Source organism: Callithrix jacchus, chromosome 5, assembly GCF_049354715.1.
Source record: "Callithrix jacchus isolate 240 chromosome 5, calJac240_pri, whole genome shotgun sequence".
Lineage (NCBI taxonomy): Eukaryota > Metazoa > Chordata > Mammalia > Primates > Cebidae > Callithrix > Callithrix jacchus.
In genome coordinates this window covers 87,187,052-87,205,791 of record NC_133506.1, presented here as the reverse complement: position 1 = coordinate 87,205,791, position 18,740 = coordinate 87,187,052, and the positions used below count along the sequence as shown (strand labels likewise).

The 18,740-nt window shown below is 43.1% G+C and overlaps 2 protein-coding genes and 1 long non-coding RNA gene across 9 annotated transcripts in view; 1 reads left to right on the top strand and 2 right to left on the bottom strand.

Moving 5' to 3' along the window:
* Positions 1-2,125, bottom strand: part of EFCAB3 (EF-hand calcium binding domain 3) — a 466,563-nt gene extending 464,438 nt beyond the window's left edge. For all 5 annotated transcript variants that reach the window (XM_035300329.3, XM_035300331.3, XM_078373418.1 and 2 more), the window contains exon 1: positions 1,969-2,125. The gene's annotated coding sequence lies outside the window, so the exon portion shown is untranslated. The remainder of the gene's footprint in view (positions 1-1,968) is intronic.
* Positions 1,299-18,740, top strand: part of LOC144582604 (uncharacterized) — a 45,916-nt gene continuing 28,474 nt past the window's right edge. Inside the window, exons 1-2 of the long non-coding RNA XR_013535641.1 lie at positions 1,299-1,393; positions 7,244-7,388. This is a non-coding gene — a long non-coding RNA (uncharacterized LOC144582604). The remainder of the gene's footprint in view (positions 1,394-7,243; positions 7,389-18,740) is intronic.
* The window catches only part of ITGB3 (integrin subunit beta 3), a 59,820-nt gene continuing 53,483 nt past the window's right edge, over positions 12,404-18,740 (bottom strand). For 2 of the 3 annotated variants that reach the window (XM_002748126.7, XM_017972446.4), the window contains 2 exons: positions 18,444-18,610; positions 12,404-15,553 (listed from right to left, as the gene is read on the bottom strand). In XM_002748126.7, coding sequence (XP_002748172.4) covers positions 15,488-15,553; positions 18,444-18,610 — 233 coding nt within the window. In that variant the 3' untranslated portion in view covers positions 12,404-15,487. The remainder of the gene's footprint in view (positions 15,554-18,443; positions 18,611-18,740) is intronic. The other variant, XM_017972445.4, reaches the window with a different exon arrangement.

The window sequence follows — 18,740 nt, the reverse complement described above, 5'->3', positions numbered from 1 at the left end:
TTAACTGCAAGAAGAACCAAAAAAAAATAGTAAAGCATGGAGGGGAATATGAAATGTAGTATGGGGAGGAGATGCAGGGAACAGAAAAGGTGGCCAAGGAAGACCTTACTGAGAGGGAGACTTTTGAGTACAGACCTGCAGGAACTGAAGTAGGGAGCTGATTAATATCTTAGGGAAGAGCATTTCAGCCATAAAGAAAAGTACAAAAGCCCTAAGGCAAGAAGAATGTTCAAGGAGTAGTGGGAAAGCCCCATGAGACTGAAGCAGGAGAGGAGATCAGAGAGGCTAAGGAAGGATGGCAGATCATGGAGGACCCCTAGATGACAGTAAGAACTTTGGCTTGTACTCTCAAGGACTGACAAGCATTGAAGAGTTCTGAGGAGAAGAATGATATAATCTGAAGTTCTTTCTGAAAGGATCACTCTGGTTACTGTGAGGAGGAAAATCTGGTAAGTCTGGGTTCCTGGATGCCAAGTGAAGAAAGGTACTTCAAGAGTGAGTAATCAGGCTGTGCATGGTGGTTTATGCAGGTAATCCCAGCACTATAGGGTGGTCTAGGCAGGAGGGCTGCTTAAGGCCAAGAGTTCAAGACCTTTTGCCTGGGCAAAAGTGAAATTCTCATCTCTACAGATTTTTTTTTATTTAGCTGGGCACGGTGACCTTAGTCCCAGCTACTCCAAAGACTGAGGCAGAAGGATCCTTTGAGCCCAGGAGTTTGAAGCTGCAGTGGACTATGATTGCACCACTGCATTCCAACCTGGGTGACAGAAAGAGACCTTGTCTCAAAAAAAAAAGTGGGTGAGGTCAGAACTGAATGTTCACTAGGTTTCACAACAGGGAGGACACTGACAACCTTGAAAGGAGCCATCTAGGGGTGGGTGGTAAGGAGACAATGTCCTTGAAGTGAGTACAAGAGAGAACGGGGTAAAGAAATTGAACCCAGCCAGTAAGGTAAGCTCTTTCAAGGAGTTATGCTGTTAAGAGAAATAAGGTAGTAGGTGAGGGGAAAATGGGGCTGTGAGGGTTTAAGACAAGAAAAACAAAGGAATCTTCATTGAACATGAGAAAAACAAAGGAATCTTCACTGAAGTGTGACATTCCTTCACAAAGTACTTTCCTCTTTTGTGCCACATTTCCCTCACAAGCCGCCCCACTCACTCGCTTTTCCCTCTCTAGAGGGACTGCACGTCATTAATACCAACTGCTTACACAACTCCATTCCGGGTACTGCCATTCATGAACGTCAAGCATTCGTCACCCCGTTTTCTTATCTGTACAACAAACATTAATGAACTTCCCCCTCTACCAAGAACCCGCGCTGGGGAGGCTTCCCATAGGCCGCGCCCGTGTAAAGCCAGCAACTTCTATGGGAAGAAAGCGGACATGTAAACTGGTGAGTGAACGACCCGCAAGATGGAAACGGTGCCCTAATAAAGGTCTCAGTCCCACGCTGAAGAAGCAGGGAAGTGACCCAACCCCCGGGCTGCCAGCCTCGTACAATGACCACCATTTCTGAAGAACCATCTTTGGCTGGTTTGGTTTTATTGTGTTTGTTTTTCCTATGTATTTACCGTATGCAGGTGGGCAGATCAGTCCCAGTCACCCTTCACTCTGCCCCTTTGTCCCACTCGGTCCCCTTACTCCTCACTATTTCTTTCTGGAACCTTCCTTAACCCAGCCCCAACACTGTTCTACTTCATCCCTCGCACCCCACTGCATTTTCCACCCTGCACCTCGAAGGCTCCCCTCCCATCTCCTCCACGAGTCTTGCCTTCCTTCCCCGCCTCTCTTCCCTGAGGGTCCCACTACCGGCCCGGAGCTGCCCTCCCTCCCGCCTGGCTCGAGGCCCCAGCGCTCTCTGAGGTTGGCAGGATCCCGCCTCAGCCCCTGACGCCCCTCCGGCGGCGCCGCTCTAGCTCTCCCTACTTCCCATGCTCCGGCGCAGCGCGGCCACGCCCCCGCAGTCACCTGACCGAACCCGACGCTCCGCCCACCGAGCACCCCGAGCTGGACGGGCCTGGGACCCTGGCCGCCGTGGAGACGTTGCTGCCACGGCTACCGCCACCGCTCAGGGGCTCCGGGGCCGTGGAGCGCAGCTGACCTCAACGCCGCCTCCGTGCCGACTGGAAGGCGCTGCGGCCGCGCCCGCCTACCCCACCTCATAAAGGCCTGTGACCTCACTAGGCGGGCCGAAGAGCGCTGCCCTCCAGCGGCTGGGACTCCGGACCGCGCCCTTTCCTCCCTCAGCCCCGGCCTCGATTCCACCCTACGTCCTTCCCATCCTCTCGCCACTCTTCCCTAATCGCTGTTCATTGTCCAGTGCTCTGTCCCACCATGGGCTGACCCCATTTCAATTTTACCTTCCTTCCGTCCTTTGAACACCCCCGACCCCCGAGCCCTTTCTTCTAAAACGTTCCGTTCTTCTTGGCTTCTGCTACTCAATAATGGACAGCAGCTCGAAGGCCATGTGTCCCACGGCTTTGCTGAAATTTGTCTCGGGCTGCCTTTCAGGGTACTGTCGTTTCCTTTTGAAAGAGATACTTTGGTTAGTTTGGTTTTATTGTGTGTGTTTGTTTTTCCTGTGTATTTACTGTATGCAGTTGGGCAAAATACTTATGCTCTCTGAGTGTCGATTTTCTCATTCTTCCATTGTTGTGGAAATTCAAAAATACGTAGTGCTCAATAAATGTTACAGTATTTAATCCCCTCCGTGATACTGCTGTGTTCATTTAGATCTTAAACCTTGCTTTGTAGGCATTCTTTAATATTTTTATTTTGAGATTTTGTTAAAAATATATACAAATCATAATTGTAAATATTTAATGGGGTACAATGTGGTATTTTAATATATATATATATATATATATATACACACACACACACACACACGCACACACACAATATGGAATGACTAAATCAAGCTTAATATACCCATCACCTCATTTAACGTTTTTTGTGGTGGGATATTTGAAATTTACTCTTAGCAATTTTGAGATATACAACACATTATTATTAGCTATAGTCGCCACACTATGCAATAGATCTCAGAAACTTACTGCTCCTGTCTGACTGAATCTTGTACCCTGTGAACAGCGTCTCTCCATCCTCAGTCTCCTACCTGCCCCCTCCTTTCCCAGCCTCTAACCACTATTTTACTGTCTACTTCTATGAGTTTGACTTTTTAAGATTCCACATTTAAGTGAGATCATGTGGCATTTGTCTTTCTGTGCCTGGTTTATTTCACTTAGTATGAATGAACCTCCAAGTTGATTCATGTTGTCACAAATGACAGAATTTCTTTTTTAAGGCTGAATAGTATCCATTATATATATATACCACATTTTCTTTATTCATCCATTGATGCACGCACGTTGATTCCATATCTCAGCAATTGTGCATAATACTGAAATAAACATGGAAGTGCAAATATGTCTTTGATATACTGATTTCAGTTACTCAATATATGCCTAGAAATAGGATCACTGGATCATATAGTAGTTCTTAATTTTTAATTTTTTGGGAAACCTCTACATAGTTTTCCATAATGGCTGTAATAACATAACACAAACAGTGTGCAAGTTTTCTCCACATCCTCACCAACACGTACTATTTTTCAGCATTTTCATAATAGCTACTTTTTTTTTTGAGATGGAATCTTCCTCTGTTGCCCAGGATGGAGTGCAGAAATGCAATCTCAGATCACTGGAACTTCTGTTCCTGGGTTCAAGCAATCCTCCTGCCTCAGCCTCCCAAGTAGCTGGGATTACAAGCATGTGCCACCATATTTGGCTAATTTCTGTATTTTTAGTAGACACGGGGTTTCACCATGTTGGCTAGGCTGGTCTGGAACTCTTGACTCTCAAGTGATCCGCCCACCTCAGCTCCCAAAGAGCTGGGATTACAGGTGTGAGCCACCAGATCCAGCTTGATAATAGCTATTCTAACAAGTATGAGGTGATATTATAATTTTATTTAGCATTTCCCTAATAATAGTGATTTTTTTTTTTTTTTTTTTCACAAACCTGTTGGCCATTTTTATGTCTTCTTTTAAGAATGCCTGTGTCAGGCTGGGCATGGTGGCTTGTGCCTATAATCTCAGCATTTTGGGAGGCCAAGGTGGGAGGATTGCTTAAGCCCAGGAGTTTGAGACCAGCCTGGGCAATAGTGAGGCCTCATCTCTACAAAAAAAAAAAATCTTTTTAATGTCTGTTCAGATTATTTGCTTTCTTGCTACTGAGTTTCTTGTATATCTTGGATATTAACCCCTCATCAGATGTATGATTTGTAAATATTTTCTCCCATTCAGTGGGTTGTCTCTTCACTCTGTTAACTGTTTCCGTTGATGTGCAGAAGCTTTTAGTTTCATGTAATCCCATGTGTTTATTTTTTGTTTTGTTCCCTGTGTTTTTGAGGTCATGTCCAAAAAAATGCCCAGACCAATGTAATGGAGCTTTCCCCCATATCTTTTTCTAGTGGCTTTCTTCTATGTTTTCTTCTAGTAGCTTTCCCCCTATGTTTTCTTCTAGTAGTTCAAGTCTTACATGTAAGTCTTCAGTCCGTTTTTACTTTTGTATATGTTGTGAGATAAAGGTCCAAATTTCATTCTTCTGCACATAGATATACAGTTTCCCAAAAGTTTTTTATCAAAGAAACTCCTTTCCTGATTGTGTGTTCTTAGCTCCTTATCAAAATTCAAGTCTGTAAATTCTGGACTCATATTCTATTGGCCAAGTGTCTGTTTTTATGGAATACCATGCTGTTTTGCTTATTGCAACTTTGTCATTTATTTTAAAGTCAGGTAGCATGATGCCTTCAGCTTTGTTCTTTTTGCTCAAGATTGCTTTGGTTATTTGGGATCTTTTATGGTTCCATATGAACTTTAGGATTTTTTATTTCGATGAAAAATAACTCTGGAATTTTTATAGGAATTGCAATGAATCTATAGATCACTTTGAGTAGCATGGGCTTTTTTTTTTTTTTTTTTTGGAGACAGAGTCTCACTCTGTTGCTCAGGCTGGAGTGCAGTGGCGCAATCTTAGCTCACCACAACCTCTGCTTCCCAGGTTCAAGTGATTCTCCTTCCTCAGCCTCCCAAGTAGCTGGGACCACAGGCATGTGCCACCATGCCTGGCTAATTTTTGTATTTTTAGTAGAGACAGGGTTTCACTATGTTGGCTAGGCTTGTCTTGAACTCCTGACCTCATGGTCTGCCCACCTTGGCCTCCCAAAGTGCTGGGATTACAGGCATTAGCCACTGCACCCAGCCTCATGGGCATTTTAATTATATTAATTATTCCAATCCAAGAACATGGGCCATCTTTTCATTTATTTGTGTTTTCTCCAATTTCTTTCATTGGTGTTTTGTAGTTTTCAGTATAAAGATGTTTCACTTTGTTGGTTAAATTTACACCTTTTTTGTTTCAGTTTTGGTTCTTGCTAATGCAAGTAGAATTATTTTCTTAATTTCTTCTTTGTATAGTTTGTTTTTAGCATCTAGAAATGCTGCTGATTTTTGTGTGTTGACTGTGTACAGCAACTTTACTGAATTTATTCTAACAGTTTTTTGGTGGAGTCTTTAGGGTTTTCCATATGTAAAATCATATTGTCAACAAACAAAATTCCAACACTTACTTTCCTGTTAAGATGTCTTTTATTTCCCTCTCTTGCATAATTATTCTCACTAGAACTTCCAGTGCTATGTTGAAAAAAAAAAAAATGGTAAGAGTGGGTATCCTTTTCTTGTTCCTGATGTTAAAGGAAATGCCTTCAACTTTTCACTGTTGAGAATGTTAGCTACAGGCTTGTCATATACGACCTTTATTGTGTTGAGGTACGTTCCTTCCGTACTTAATTTGTTGAGAACCTTCATCATGAAAGGATGGTTAATTTTGTCAGATGCTTTTTATGCATCTATTGAAATGATCATATGGTGTTTGTCCTTCATTCTGTTTATGTGGTGTATCACATTTGTAGATTCCCATATGTTGAACCATCCTTGCATCCCGGGGATAAATCCCACTTGATCATGCTGAATTATTCTTTTAATGTATTTTTGAAGTCAGTATGCTAGTATTTTGTTGAGGATTTTTGCATCTATATTCATTAGGGATATGACCTGTAATTCTTCAGTGCTTTTTAAATGTATGTATACAGTTTATCCCCCCCAAAGATTACGAAATATCTGAGTGCTGAGACCATGTCTTTTATTTTTGAAAATATCCCCAATCCACCCTCCCTCCCCCACATTTCCACTCCCCACACCTGTTGTGTTTTCAGTTGGTACCTCAGAGTACCGTTCAATCAGGCAAAGACCCTCTAAAGATTTTAAGAGTGGCTGGCCATGGTGGCTCACACCTGTAATCCCAGCACTTTGGGAGGCTGGGGGGGTTGATCACCTGAGGTCAGAAGTTCTAGACCAGCCTGGCCAACATGGTGAAACCTCATCTCTCCTAAAAATACAAAAAACTTGCTGGGTGTGGTGGCAAGTACCTGTAATCCCAGCTACTCAGGAGGCTGAAGCAGGAAAATCACTTGAACCTGGGAGGCAGAGGTTGTGGTGAGCCAAGATTGAGCCATTGCACTCCAGCCTGGGTGACAGGGTGAGACTCTGTCTTAAAAAAAAAAAAAAAAAAAAAAAAAAACACTAAAATGATTTTAAGAGTGTGGTTCACAGGTCCTCTCATTCAAACAATAGGGCATCTAAGAAACTTAAGGTCTTTGTCCTTCAGCAGAAGCCCAAGGTAGAAAGAAACAAAAGAGATTTGCTGACATGGCTTTTGTCTCCTAGACTAAAACCCAATAAAATTCACAATGAATTCAAAAATTGTTTTAAGAGAACTGTATTGTCAGAAATACTGTCAGCTTGAGCTGAAAGGAAAGAAAGTACAAAAAAGGAAAGGGGCCTTTGGACCTCCACATTTCTACAAACAGGAAGCAAACTAAGAAAACTATTTAGATGCAAACACATCTACCTTTCACAAAAAAGGGATGACTTAGAGGATAAAACCAAGAGCCCAGAGGATGGAACCAAAAGCCGTAGGGAGTTATTTCCAGGCTTTGCATGTGGATCTGCAGACTTGTACTCAAGTGGATTTCAGAATTGCTATGAACCAGTGACTTCTGTGTACCTTGTTTTCCACCTGTTGGAATAGGAGTGTCCATAGCAGTTATCTCTCTGCCCCTGCCATTTTACATTGGTTGTTGTAGGGAAAGGAGCATATGACCTTTTTCTTTTTGTTCACAGAACTTCAGATTGAAAGGCACGTACCTGAGTAGTTGTATTTAGAGAATTACATCCAAGAAGCCTCATCATCACCTTATGTATAGGATAAGATTCTGAACTTTGAATTGATTCTACAATGGGATAAGATTCTGGGGCCTTAGAAGGGGTAAGTTTATTCTGCTTGTGGGAGAATTATAAATAATTTGTGACCAGAGGGTGGTCTAGGGTAGACTTAAAATATGTCCACAATCACTTTGATATTTGTATTAGTTTACTATGCTGTGATAACAAATTACCACAAACTTAGTGGCTTAAATAGCACAAATTTATTATCTCAAATTTCTGGAGGCCAAAAGTAAAAATTGGGCCTTACAGGCTTAAAATCAAAGGCTGCATTCGTTATTGAGGCTGTAGAGGAGAATCCATTCTTTGCCTTTTCCAACTTCTATAGGCTGTATACATTCCTTGACGTGTGGCTCTATCAGTCTTACTCACCTCCATTCACGCTCACTCTGGCTCTCCTAACTCCCTCCTTTTTTTTTTTTTTTTTTGACAGAGTCTCTTACTTTGTCACCCAGGCTGGAGTGCCGTGGTGCAATCTCTGTCGACTGTAACCCTTGCCTCCTGGATTCAAGTGATTCTCATGCATCAGCCTCACAAATAGTTGGGATTCGCCCAGCTGTTTTGTTTTGTTTTTTTGTATTTTTAGTAGATTCAGGGTTTTGCCATGTTGGCTAGGCTGGTCTCAAACTCCTGGCCTCAAGTGATCCAACTGCCTCAGCCTCCCAAAGTCCTGGGATTACAGGCATGAGCCGCCATGCCCAGCCCTGCCTCCCTCTTGTAAGGACACTTGCAATTACACTGAGTCCACTGAAATAATCCAGGATGATTGCCTCATCTAAAGATCATTAATTACCTCAACAAAGTTGTTTGTTCCACATAGGGTAACATAGTCACAAGTTCTGGAGACAGGAATGTGGCTGTCTTTGGGGGCAATGATTCTGTTCACCATGCTCCTCCCTTCAAGAGGTGGCATCTATTCCCCTCTTGAATGTTGGCTGGATTTAGTGAGCTACATCTAATGAATAGCGTATGGCAGAAATTATGGTATGACACTTACAAAACTAAGTCATAACAAAACATCGTGGCTTCCTCCTTGTTCTCTCTTGGATTACTCCCTCTGGGAGAAACTAGCTGACATGCCATGCAGACTCTCAAGCAGTCCTATAGAGTTGTCCAAGTGGTGAAAAACTAAGGCCTGTTGCCAATAGCCAGCATGAAATTGATGCCTCCTGCCAACAGCCATGTGAGTAAGCCATCTTAGAAAATGATTCTCCAGCCCTTTTTAGCCTTCAACAGACTACAGTCCTGGCCAACAGTTTGACTCCAACCTCTTGGGAGTCTCTGAGCCAGAAATACCCAGCTAAGCCATTCCTGAATTCCTGACCATAGAAACAGCAAGATAATATTTGTTGTTTTAAGCTACTAAATTGTGGAGTAATTTCTTATGCAGCAACAGATAACTATTACAATCCCCACTGGGTGCAGTGGCATGTACCTGTAGTCCCAACTACTTGGGGAGGTTGAGGTGGAAGGATTGCTTGAACCTAGGAGTTCAAGTCCAACATGGGCAACATAGCAAGACCCCACCTCCTTAAAAAAAATTTAAAAATAAATAAAATAATACAATCCCCAAAGTCACATATTGACCTATGATGGCTACTTAACTTCTAGGTATTACCTCTGCATTCCAGCCTGCAGGATTAAGTAAATGGAGAAAAGTATGTTCCTTCCCTTAAACAGTATTTACCAGAAGTTGCATACACCTCTTTCATTTACATCTTCATTGCCTGTTAGATGGACATGGCACATGTGGCTACAAGATTTTTGCATGCTAACTTAGTATCCCGCAACTTTACCAAATTTGCTTATTAGTAATAAGAGAATAATATTTATTCTGGGCAACCATGTGCCCAACTAAAAATCAGAATTTCTAAAACTATGTGAGAAGCAGAAAACATACTGGGCATGATCAGCAACCTCTGCTACAATGGTGAGTGTAAGGGTCAGGAAAAGCGAAGTCCAGCACACACCCATCAACATTTTTTTTCCGATTTCTTAACTAAGTATTTCCACTGGCCACCAAAGTGATATTTACACATCATCACTGTGATCTCCCCAAAGAATCATGCCAATTCTGTATGAGTCACTGGAAAATCCAATTAACATACTAAAATGAAATCAATTGTGAAATTTTTCCTTACAAGCTCTTATCAGGGACACACTGCTAAAGAATAATTTACAATGGACATTTTGTTTAAAGGCTCCTAAATTTTCTAAACAGAGCTTTCTGTGCACAATCTTTGGTGTGTCAGAAAATACACAGCTGATGAAAAGTGTTTCCTTTATGCAAGGAGTTGGAGGGGCTTCTTTATAACATTAGCATCCTCAAGGAAGGCTTTCATGTTCCTGACCTCTGCATTTTTTTTCACATACAAACCATTCTTAGGTAGCCACATTAAATGGGTTTTTAAATTTTTATATAATGATATACTTAATCCTAATCACAAGCTTCTAAGACTGCCTCCTTGCATGTTTTAATCAAACTAAAACAAATTAGGAATATATGCTTCCATGTTGTATTATAAAACCAAATAGAAATGATTTTTACATGGCTCATTTGCAGAGCATACGTTATGGTTCCATTATATCATTGTGAAAATTAAGTACACTGTAATTCCCAGGCAGTCTGCTTGTAATTGGTCCCAGTGATCATTAGATGGCTCTGTTACTGTAGCATCTGGACTACAGAAGGCAAGAGTTAAAGAATTACAAATGTGACAACATATAGTTTTTCATCTCATTTTACCTAAGATCCTCTATTTTCATCCAGACATTTAGTCAGCAGTTACCAAGACATAAATAAAACACAGTGACTCTCAAAATATTTCACCATAAAAGGTCTCAGTCTATGTTCATGTAAGCTCTTAATGATGTCATGCATTGTATTGTGCTGAAAAAAATGTACATGTAAAGAATTTAAGACTCAGGCCAGGCACGGTAGCTCACGCTTGTAATTCCAGCACTTTGTGAGGTTGAGGTGGAAGGATTGCTTGAGCCCAGAAGTTCAAGACCAGCCTGGGCAATATAGTGAGACCTCATCTCTAAAAAGAAAAATGTTTTTAATTAGCCAAGTGTGGTGGCATGTGCCTGTAGTCCCTACACTTTGGGAGGCTAAGGCAGGAGAATTGCTTGAGCTTGGGAGGTTAAGGATGCAGTGGCCATGATGGTGCCACTGCACTCCAGCAACAAAATGAGACCCTGTCTGAAAAAAAAAGGACTCAAAGACAAAGGTTATGTTATCAGTGTTCTGTAAAGTACTTCAGTCTCACACTGTTGGTGCTCAATACATTTAACAAATTCTAATATTATCCTAGCATCCTACAGGATGAACATGTTAATAATTAGGACTTTGTCCCATCTTCTGTGAATAAATTCCATAAGAATATTTTCTTGCTTATATCTTGGTACACATAAAAAGTATCTTGTTAGTTTTTTCCCAGGATTTTCACCTATTCTTTTAGTTTTTCATGGGAATCTGTGGTCATGTGTGAAACCAAGATGCCCCAGATCACTTAACCTAGAAATGGGTCAAAGTAGACTTTCGTTTTGTATGAGTGGATATTTCATTTTCTGAATATGTTATTCATCTTCTGAATTTGTTATTAACTGTATATAGTAACTGAGCTGCCTTACTATAAAGTTCTTGCTAGGCAAGAAGGCTACATATGTGACTCCTTAAATCAGTTGTTCTTAAACTTGAGCATGAATTAGAATCACCAGGAAGTCTTAAAACAGATAGTGGGCCAGGCGCGGTGGCTCAAGCCTGTAATCCCAGCACTTTGGGAGGCCGAGGCGGGTGGATCACGAGGTCAAGAGATTGAGACCATCCTGGTCAACATGGTGAAACCCCGTCTCTACTAAAAATACAAAAAAATGGCTGGGCATAGTGGCGCGTGCCTGTAATCCCAGCTACTCAGGAGGCTGAGGCAGGAGAATTGCCTGAACCCAGGAGGCGGAGGTTGTGGTGAGCTGAGATCGTACCATTGCACTCCATGCATTCCAGCCTGGGCAACAAGAGCAAAACTTCGTCTCAAAAAAAAAAAAAAAAAAAAAAACCAGACAGTGTGTCCTCACTCCCAGATTTTCTGATTCAGTAGTTGTGGGGTGGGGCCTGTCAATTTTCATTTCTAACAAGTTTCCAGCTGATATTGATGCTGCAGGTATTGGAACCACACTTTGACACCCACTGCCTTAAATAAAATTTGTCCTTTTAAATGGTCCTGTCAATAATTTGCCATTAAGCTCTTATTTTATCCATTTATGCCTCCTACAAACAAAACCTAGGCTACACTGGCAATCTGTTCTTTTGAGATTGCACAAGTTCCTAAATAATATCCAATTTTTTAAAAACTCAAACTCTTAGAATAATAATAACCTACTCATTTTAAAAATATTAAATCTAAAGAGGGCCAGGCCCAGTGGCTCACACCTGTAATCCCAACACTTTAAGAGGCCAAGGTCATGGGATTACTTGAGGTCAGTTCGTGACCAGCCTAGCCAACATGGTGAAACCCCGTCTCTACTAAAAATACAAAAATTAGCCAGGTATGGTGATGCATGCCTGTAATTCCAGCTACTCGGGAGTCTAAGGCAGGAGAATTGCTTGAGTCTGGGAGGTGGATGTTGCAGTGAGCAGAGATCACACCACCACAGCCTGGGTGACAGAGCAAGACTCCATCTTAAAAATAAATAAATAAATAAAAATACAAAAATTTGTCGGGCATGGTGGTGGCACCTGTAATCCCAGCAACTCAGGAGGCTGAGGGCTGAGGCAGGAGAATCACATGAGACCAGGAGGCAGAGGTTGCAGTGAGCCAAGATCATGCCACTGCACTCCAGCCTGGGTAACAGAGCAAGACTCCGTCACAAAAAAAAAAAACTAAAGAGACAGTCTGGATTCTGAAGCTAGCTTCAGTACCCATAGTAGTCATCATTCTGTTACATTTGGGAACATGCTTATTCTAAAATAATCATTTCTGAGCCAATGACACTTATTCTTTCACCCAAAGAAAATGAAAATAACAACACAGGAAGCATTGGGCAGCCGTAGGCCAATTCTTTTTAGAAAGTACATTTAATTCACTGTTGCACAAACCCAAACAGAGAAGGTGGTTAGGAAGTCAGGAAGGCACTTAAGAAATTTCAACCTGGAATATTTTACAAAGAAAAAGAGGCTTTGAATTCCCACGTTAAAATCATGGATGACTGGCCAGTCTAGATGGCTCATGCCTATAATCCCAGCACTTTGAGAGGCCGAGGCAGGTGAATCATCTGAGGTCAGGAGTTCAAGACCAGCCTGGCCAACATAGTGAAACCCTGTCTCTACTAAAATACAAAAATTAGCCGGGCATAGTGGTGGGCGCCTGTCCCAGTTGCTTGGGAGGCTAAGGCAGGGGAATCACTTGAACCCAGGAGGCAGAGGTTGCAGTAAGCCAAGACTCCATCATTGAGCTCCAGCCTGGGTGACAAGAGTGAGGCTTCATCTCAAAAAAAAAAAAAAATCATGGATGACCTAGGAATATCTGAGAAGAACTGACTCCTAATATGGCAACTTGTCATGAATATTCAAAGTTCCCCACCATTGTCCACAGATCCTAAGACTAGATATAAATTTTCTCCAAAAGAGCTAGACACAATCCCTTTGTACTGTGACATCTGTCAGAACACTGTTTAGCTGTTCACCCCACAAGCCAAAGCTGCTATTTGCTACCTTATGAAAGCAGCTACAGGTTATCCCCACATATTGACAAATAGTACTGGTCTTCAAGACCTGTGACTTCATTCCAGTAGCTCAGAGAAGATTACTGATTTGATTTACCCTTTAAATACATTTTCTTCCCCCTTCAATATAGTTTCTTCATATAAAGCATCTTATCTAAAGAAAATGTCCCATTAACACGCTCATGGATCTGTCTTGGTAGCTGAAGATTATAATTAGGTTCCAGACTTCTTGGTTCCATGACTATCCCTCCGTGTCCCCTATTTATCCCTCTCCCACATTCCCGTTCCCTACAGTAAGGAGTAATCCCTGGGTGAGACAGGGCTCAGTCATGGCCCAGTATCTAATTCCAAGGCATATTCTCAATGTTAACACAAGAATACAGAATAGATACTTGAGCTACTTATGAATTCCTTTTCCCTAATATGTGGATGCAAATATGTACAAAGTGAAGGAAGAAGTAGTAACCAAATGAAGCTTAAGTGCTACGTCGGGAAAGATGTACCTATTAACAAATGTTGGAAAAGGGGTTTGGAGAGAAGGTAGAATGAGACTCTCGGAGAAAGGTGATATGGAATGGCATCTTCTCTTGCCAAAGCCCGGTCTCTCAGCTCTCCCAACTAAAAGCACAAACAGTATCAATATCCCACAGAATCTTGACCGCACATTTGATGCCACAGTAAGTCCCAGCATCTTAGAATGTTGACACTGAAAGAGGCCTTCAAGACTGGTTGCTCAAAACCCATCATTTCTCAGACTAGAAAACTGAGCCTTAAGGTGAAGAAAGTGACTTGCCTTAATTAGAGTCAAAGATTATTTAGCTGCAACACTGAGGCCAGAACTCCAGTTTTCTGCTCATGGAACAACTTATTAAGTCTTTCTTTTTTTCTTGGGTGTTTGGGAGTGGCTTTTTATGTTGGATGTATGTCAACACCAATGGAGCCACTGCTCTTCTGGAATGAAAGAACAGTCCCTCTTTCTCAGGAAAGGTCCAGTATGTCCATACATCTATCCCCATAGCCTTCCAGGGTGAGAGAGCCCCTCACAGATCCAGCCCCTGGGCAGGGACTTTCGGTGAATGATACCAAGTGGGAGTGTCTGTACCCTGCCCAAGTCTGTGTGGTTTCCTATGCTCTCCTTCTTTGCCATCACATACCCTTACAAATATAATGCAAGCATGTTTATATACATGTTCCTTTAGGTTAAGAAAACCTCTTCATGAGAAAAATAAAATAAAGTTGCACTGTGGCCTCTCAGATTAAAGACTGAGTTAAAATGAGGTTGTCCAGCTCATAGAAGAGCAGGCCACATATGCTGATACAACTGGCCCATCATTCCATCCTGGCACTTATTCCCAGCCAATTCATGGGAATAATTTCTTCACAAGGCAGCCAAGAGGTAGTAGGAAAATGCAATCAGCCCCATGGATGGATACAGCACACAGAGGCACAGGGCTGGTTTTGTAGAGGTGCCATGGACAAGGGAAAAAAGGCCAGAAGAGTAAGGCCGGACCCCTGGCTCTACAACAGCACTTTCTCCCTTAAAGGAAAAGCATTTGATCATGAGAGACATCATCAGCTTACAGCAAATGTCTACAGCAGTGACGTGTGGAATTAGGAGGTAAAGAGATGGTGCTGGCATAAGGGTGACACACTTCTTGTAAACAAACCTCCAGGGTAGAGCTGCCAATAGGGCAAATCTGGAGGGTTGTGATTATGTACTGGGAGATGCTGATACATCCCCCAGGCCATGAATGACCCCTGAGTGGCCCTGCCATCCTCACTCCCAACAGGTCAAAGAATTAGGCTGAAAGGACTTGAACCATAGCTGGATTAAAGGGATGGCGAAAGGCACAGGCAGCTCTGATAGTTCAGCTCTCCCCAACTCCTCCTTCAGCCTGAGGGAGGGGAAAGGAGGCAGAGGTACAGATGACCCGGGCTGCCAAGCCCAGCAGTTCCTACCATAGCTGCTGAGAGTCAGGCCCGAGAACCATAAACTTATGAACTCAGGGTAGAGCCAAGGCTTGGTGTCCCTTCCTCTGGAATGAGAGGCCTCAGTCCTGCCCTTCTCTTCAGGGACAATGGCCTGATGAGGAAAGCTGGCTCCTCACTGAGGTAATGATGAACACCTGCTCAGCTCCACAGTCACCCTCAAGCTAAACAGGAAGAATTCCTGCAGGAGGCATCCTGGGGACAAAGGCTAAGGAGCTCAGCTTATCATAACACATCACAATTTTAAATTACACATATCCACATGCAACACACACACACAGACCCACACTTCCACATACCGACATTCTCCCAGCCCACCACACTCTGAGCCCCAAATCCCTCCCCACAAATACTGTCCTCTGTAAACATGATGGCAGAGACTCCTGCAATCCTGGCACAGGCTGATAATGATCTGAGGATGACTGCTTAACATTAAGTGCCCCGGTAGGTGATATTGGTGAAGGTAGATGTGGCCTCTTTATACAGTGGGTTATTGGCCTGTGGAGGAAACAGAAAAGCGTCTTACGGTGAATTCTTCAGTCCTTCCCTAACCCAAATTCATCTGATAAGTTTTCCCAAGGCAACCTTCTCTAGAATACACCATTAATGAAACAGAAAAATGTTCGTTTTACTCACACTTTAGTTCTTGGCACGAAAATTGATAGGAAATAACAGGAGGAGATGAGGTAGAATGCCATCCTGCCACTGTTTCTTATTTCTTATTTATTTATTTTTTTAGATAGGATCTCATTCTGTTGCCCAGGTTGGAATGCAGTGGCACAATCTCAGCTCACTGCAACCTCCACCTCCCGAGCTCAAGACATCCTCCCACCTCAGCCTCCCAAGTGGCTGGGACTACAGGCACACACCACCATGCCTGGCTAATTTTGCATTTTTTGTAGAGATGGGGTACGGAAGGGTTTTGTCATGTTGCCCAAGCTGGTCTCAAACTCCTGAGCTCAAGCGATCCACCTGCCTCAGCTTCCCAAAGTGCTGGGATTACAGGTGTGAGCCACCACACCTGTTCGCCACTACTATTTCTAAGGAGCTAAATTCAGCCTATTACTCTTCAGTGATCCCACAGCATTCCAGAGCAGAACCTCTCCTGTTTCACCCTTGTCCCCATCTCTTTTGCCCTTCTCCCTTTTTCCATTCCCTTTGACAGTGATGGGAGATGTAGACAGGGACAGAAGTGTAGCAGGTGGAGTTCAGAACACAGAGGACAGCTTTTGCTCAGATAATTTTTAAATTGTTTTCATCTAATCCTGCCAAGCACTAACCAAGGTTGGGCATGGTGGCTTATGCCTGTAATCCCAGCACTTTGAGTGGCCAAAGTAGGAAGATCACTTGGGCCCAGGAGTTCGAGACCAGCCTGGGTAACAGAGTGAGACCCTGTCTCTACATGGGAAAAAAATACAAAAATTAGCTGGCTGTGGTGGTGTGTGCCTATAGTCCTGGCTACTCGGGAAGTGAGGTAGGGAAGTGAGCCCAGGATATCAAGGCTGCAGTGAGCTGTGATGGCACCACTGCATTCCAACCTGAGTGACAGAGTGAGACCCTGTCTCAAAAAAAGAAGGAAGGAGGGAAGAGAAAGTAAAGGAAGGGAGGGAGAGGAGGGGAAGAGAGGGGAGGGAAGAAGAGGGGAGGAGAGGAGAGGGGAGGGGAGGAGAGGGGAGGGGAGTAGAGGGGAGGGGAAGAGAGGGGAGGGGAGGAGAGGGGAGGGGAAGAGAGGGGAGGGGAGGAGAGGGGAGGGGAGGGGAGGGGAGGGGAGGGGAGGAGATGGGAGGGGGAAGCATTATCCACAAAACTGTCATGTGACCAGGAAAAAGTAAGACCCTCGCTAGGTTTCCCAAAATATTTTCCAAAAGAGGCAGGTGGATCACAAGGTCAGGAGATTGAGACCATCCTGACCAACATGGTGAAAGCCGGTCCCTACTAAAAATACAAAAATTAGCTGGGCATGGTGGTGCAGGCCTGTGGTCCTGGCTGCTTGGAAGGCTGAGGCAGGAGAATTTCTTGAACCAGGACCTGGGAGGCAGAGGTTGCAGTGAGCTGAGATCGTGCCATTGCACTTCAGTCTGGCAACAGAGCAAGACACCGTCTCAAAAAAAAAAAAAAGGTAACAAATCCCATAAGGTCTAGAAGTCCTTAATGGTAGCTTCATGAAACACATTTTTGTGGGACTCACAGGTACAGGATGTTCCACACTGTTCTAACAGAAACATTTCAGTTTCACGGGACCCTTGAGTACAAAACTCTGGGGTCACCATCAAATGGGAACAAACTTGCAGCCTAATCCTAACCCTGGACATTAGGGGAGTCAAATGGCCATTTGGAGGGTCCAGGAAAAAAGTTGAAATGTGAAAAAAGAGTCAAAAGGGAATACAGTAGGATTAAGTATATAGAATGTTCTCAGTAAATGCTTGTTTAATTAAATAAAATAAGAATAAAAGAGTAGAGTCTGATTTGGAAGCAAACTTTTTTTTTTTTTTTTTTTTTTTTTTTGAGACAGAGTCCTTCTCTGTCATCCAGAGCACGGTACAATCTTGGCTCACTGCAACCTCCATCTACCAGGTTCAAGTGATTCTCCTGCTTCAGCCTCCCAAACAGCTGGGATTATAGGCGTGCGCCACCATGCCTGGCTAACTCCATCCATAGAGATGGAGTTTTGCCATGTTGCCCACCTTGGCCCCCAAAAGTGCTGGAATTACAGGTGTGAGCCACCACACCCAGCCTTGAAGTAACAATTTATTTGAGGAAAAAGAAAAGAATGAGGTGGAATGACATCCTGCCTCTATCTCTAAGAGGCTACCCAAAAAGTATCCCTATAGTAACCTAATTCCCTCCCAGAATCAGGCAAAGTTCTTAACTTCTCTGCACTCAGTTTCTTTACCTACAAAATGGGAATAATAATATTGCCCACCACGTAATGTTGTTAGAGGAATGAAATAAGTTAATACATAAATGGCATTCAGAACAGTTCCAGGCATATGCCGAATCCTCAGGAAATGTTAGTGATCATATTTTTTCCTATTTGTGTTTAAGGCTTTGGGCATCATTAGCATATAATACATTATGTGTTCTCAGTGTAGGGTTGTCTTGTCTTCCTCAGTTGGAGAATATGTTTCTTTCTCATTCCTTCAGGGTCAGGGCAAAGCTGGGTCCTGTCTGTGTTTGGTCAGTACTACCTGACGTGGCTCCTAGTGACTGTATGGTAGGTTTTTAGGAAGCCGAAGGACAAGGGGACAGTGAAACCATCTCTCCCAGTTTCTAGAACAGAGGATAACAGATGGCACTGGCTGAACCTGACCACCCAAAGCATCTGCTCCTTCCACTGAAGAGTCTCAGACCAATGACTTTTTAGAAGACGCCCAGCCCAGCCTCTTACTGTGTCCCATTTTGCCCTGGCACGTTCTTCCTCAAATTTAGCAAACTCTTTTCGGTCGTGGATAGTGATGAGGAGCTTCCAGATGAGCAGAGCAGCAAGGCCGATGAGCAGAATGGCCCCCATCACTGAGAGCAGGACAACTAGGATGTCAGGGCCCTTGGGACACTCTGTCAGGAAGAAGCACAGAGCAGGGTAATTGTGAATGAAGCAGGAGTCACTTGAACTGGCTGTGAATAAAGTGTTCTTGACAAAGTAATTAAAGTCCTTGATGGAAATAGGACAGTTTTCAAAAATTAA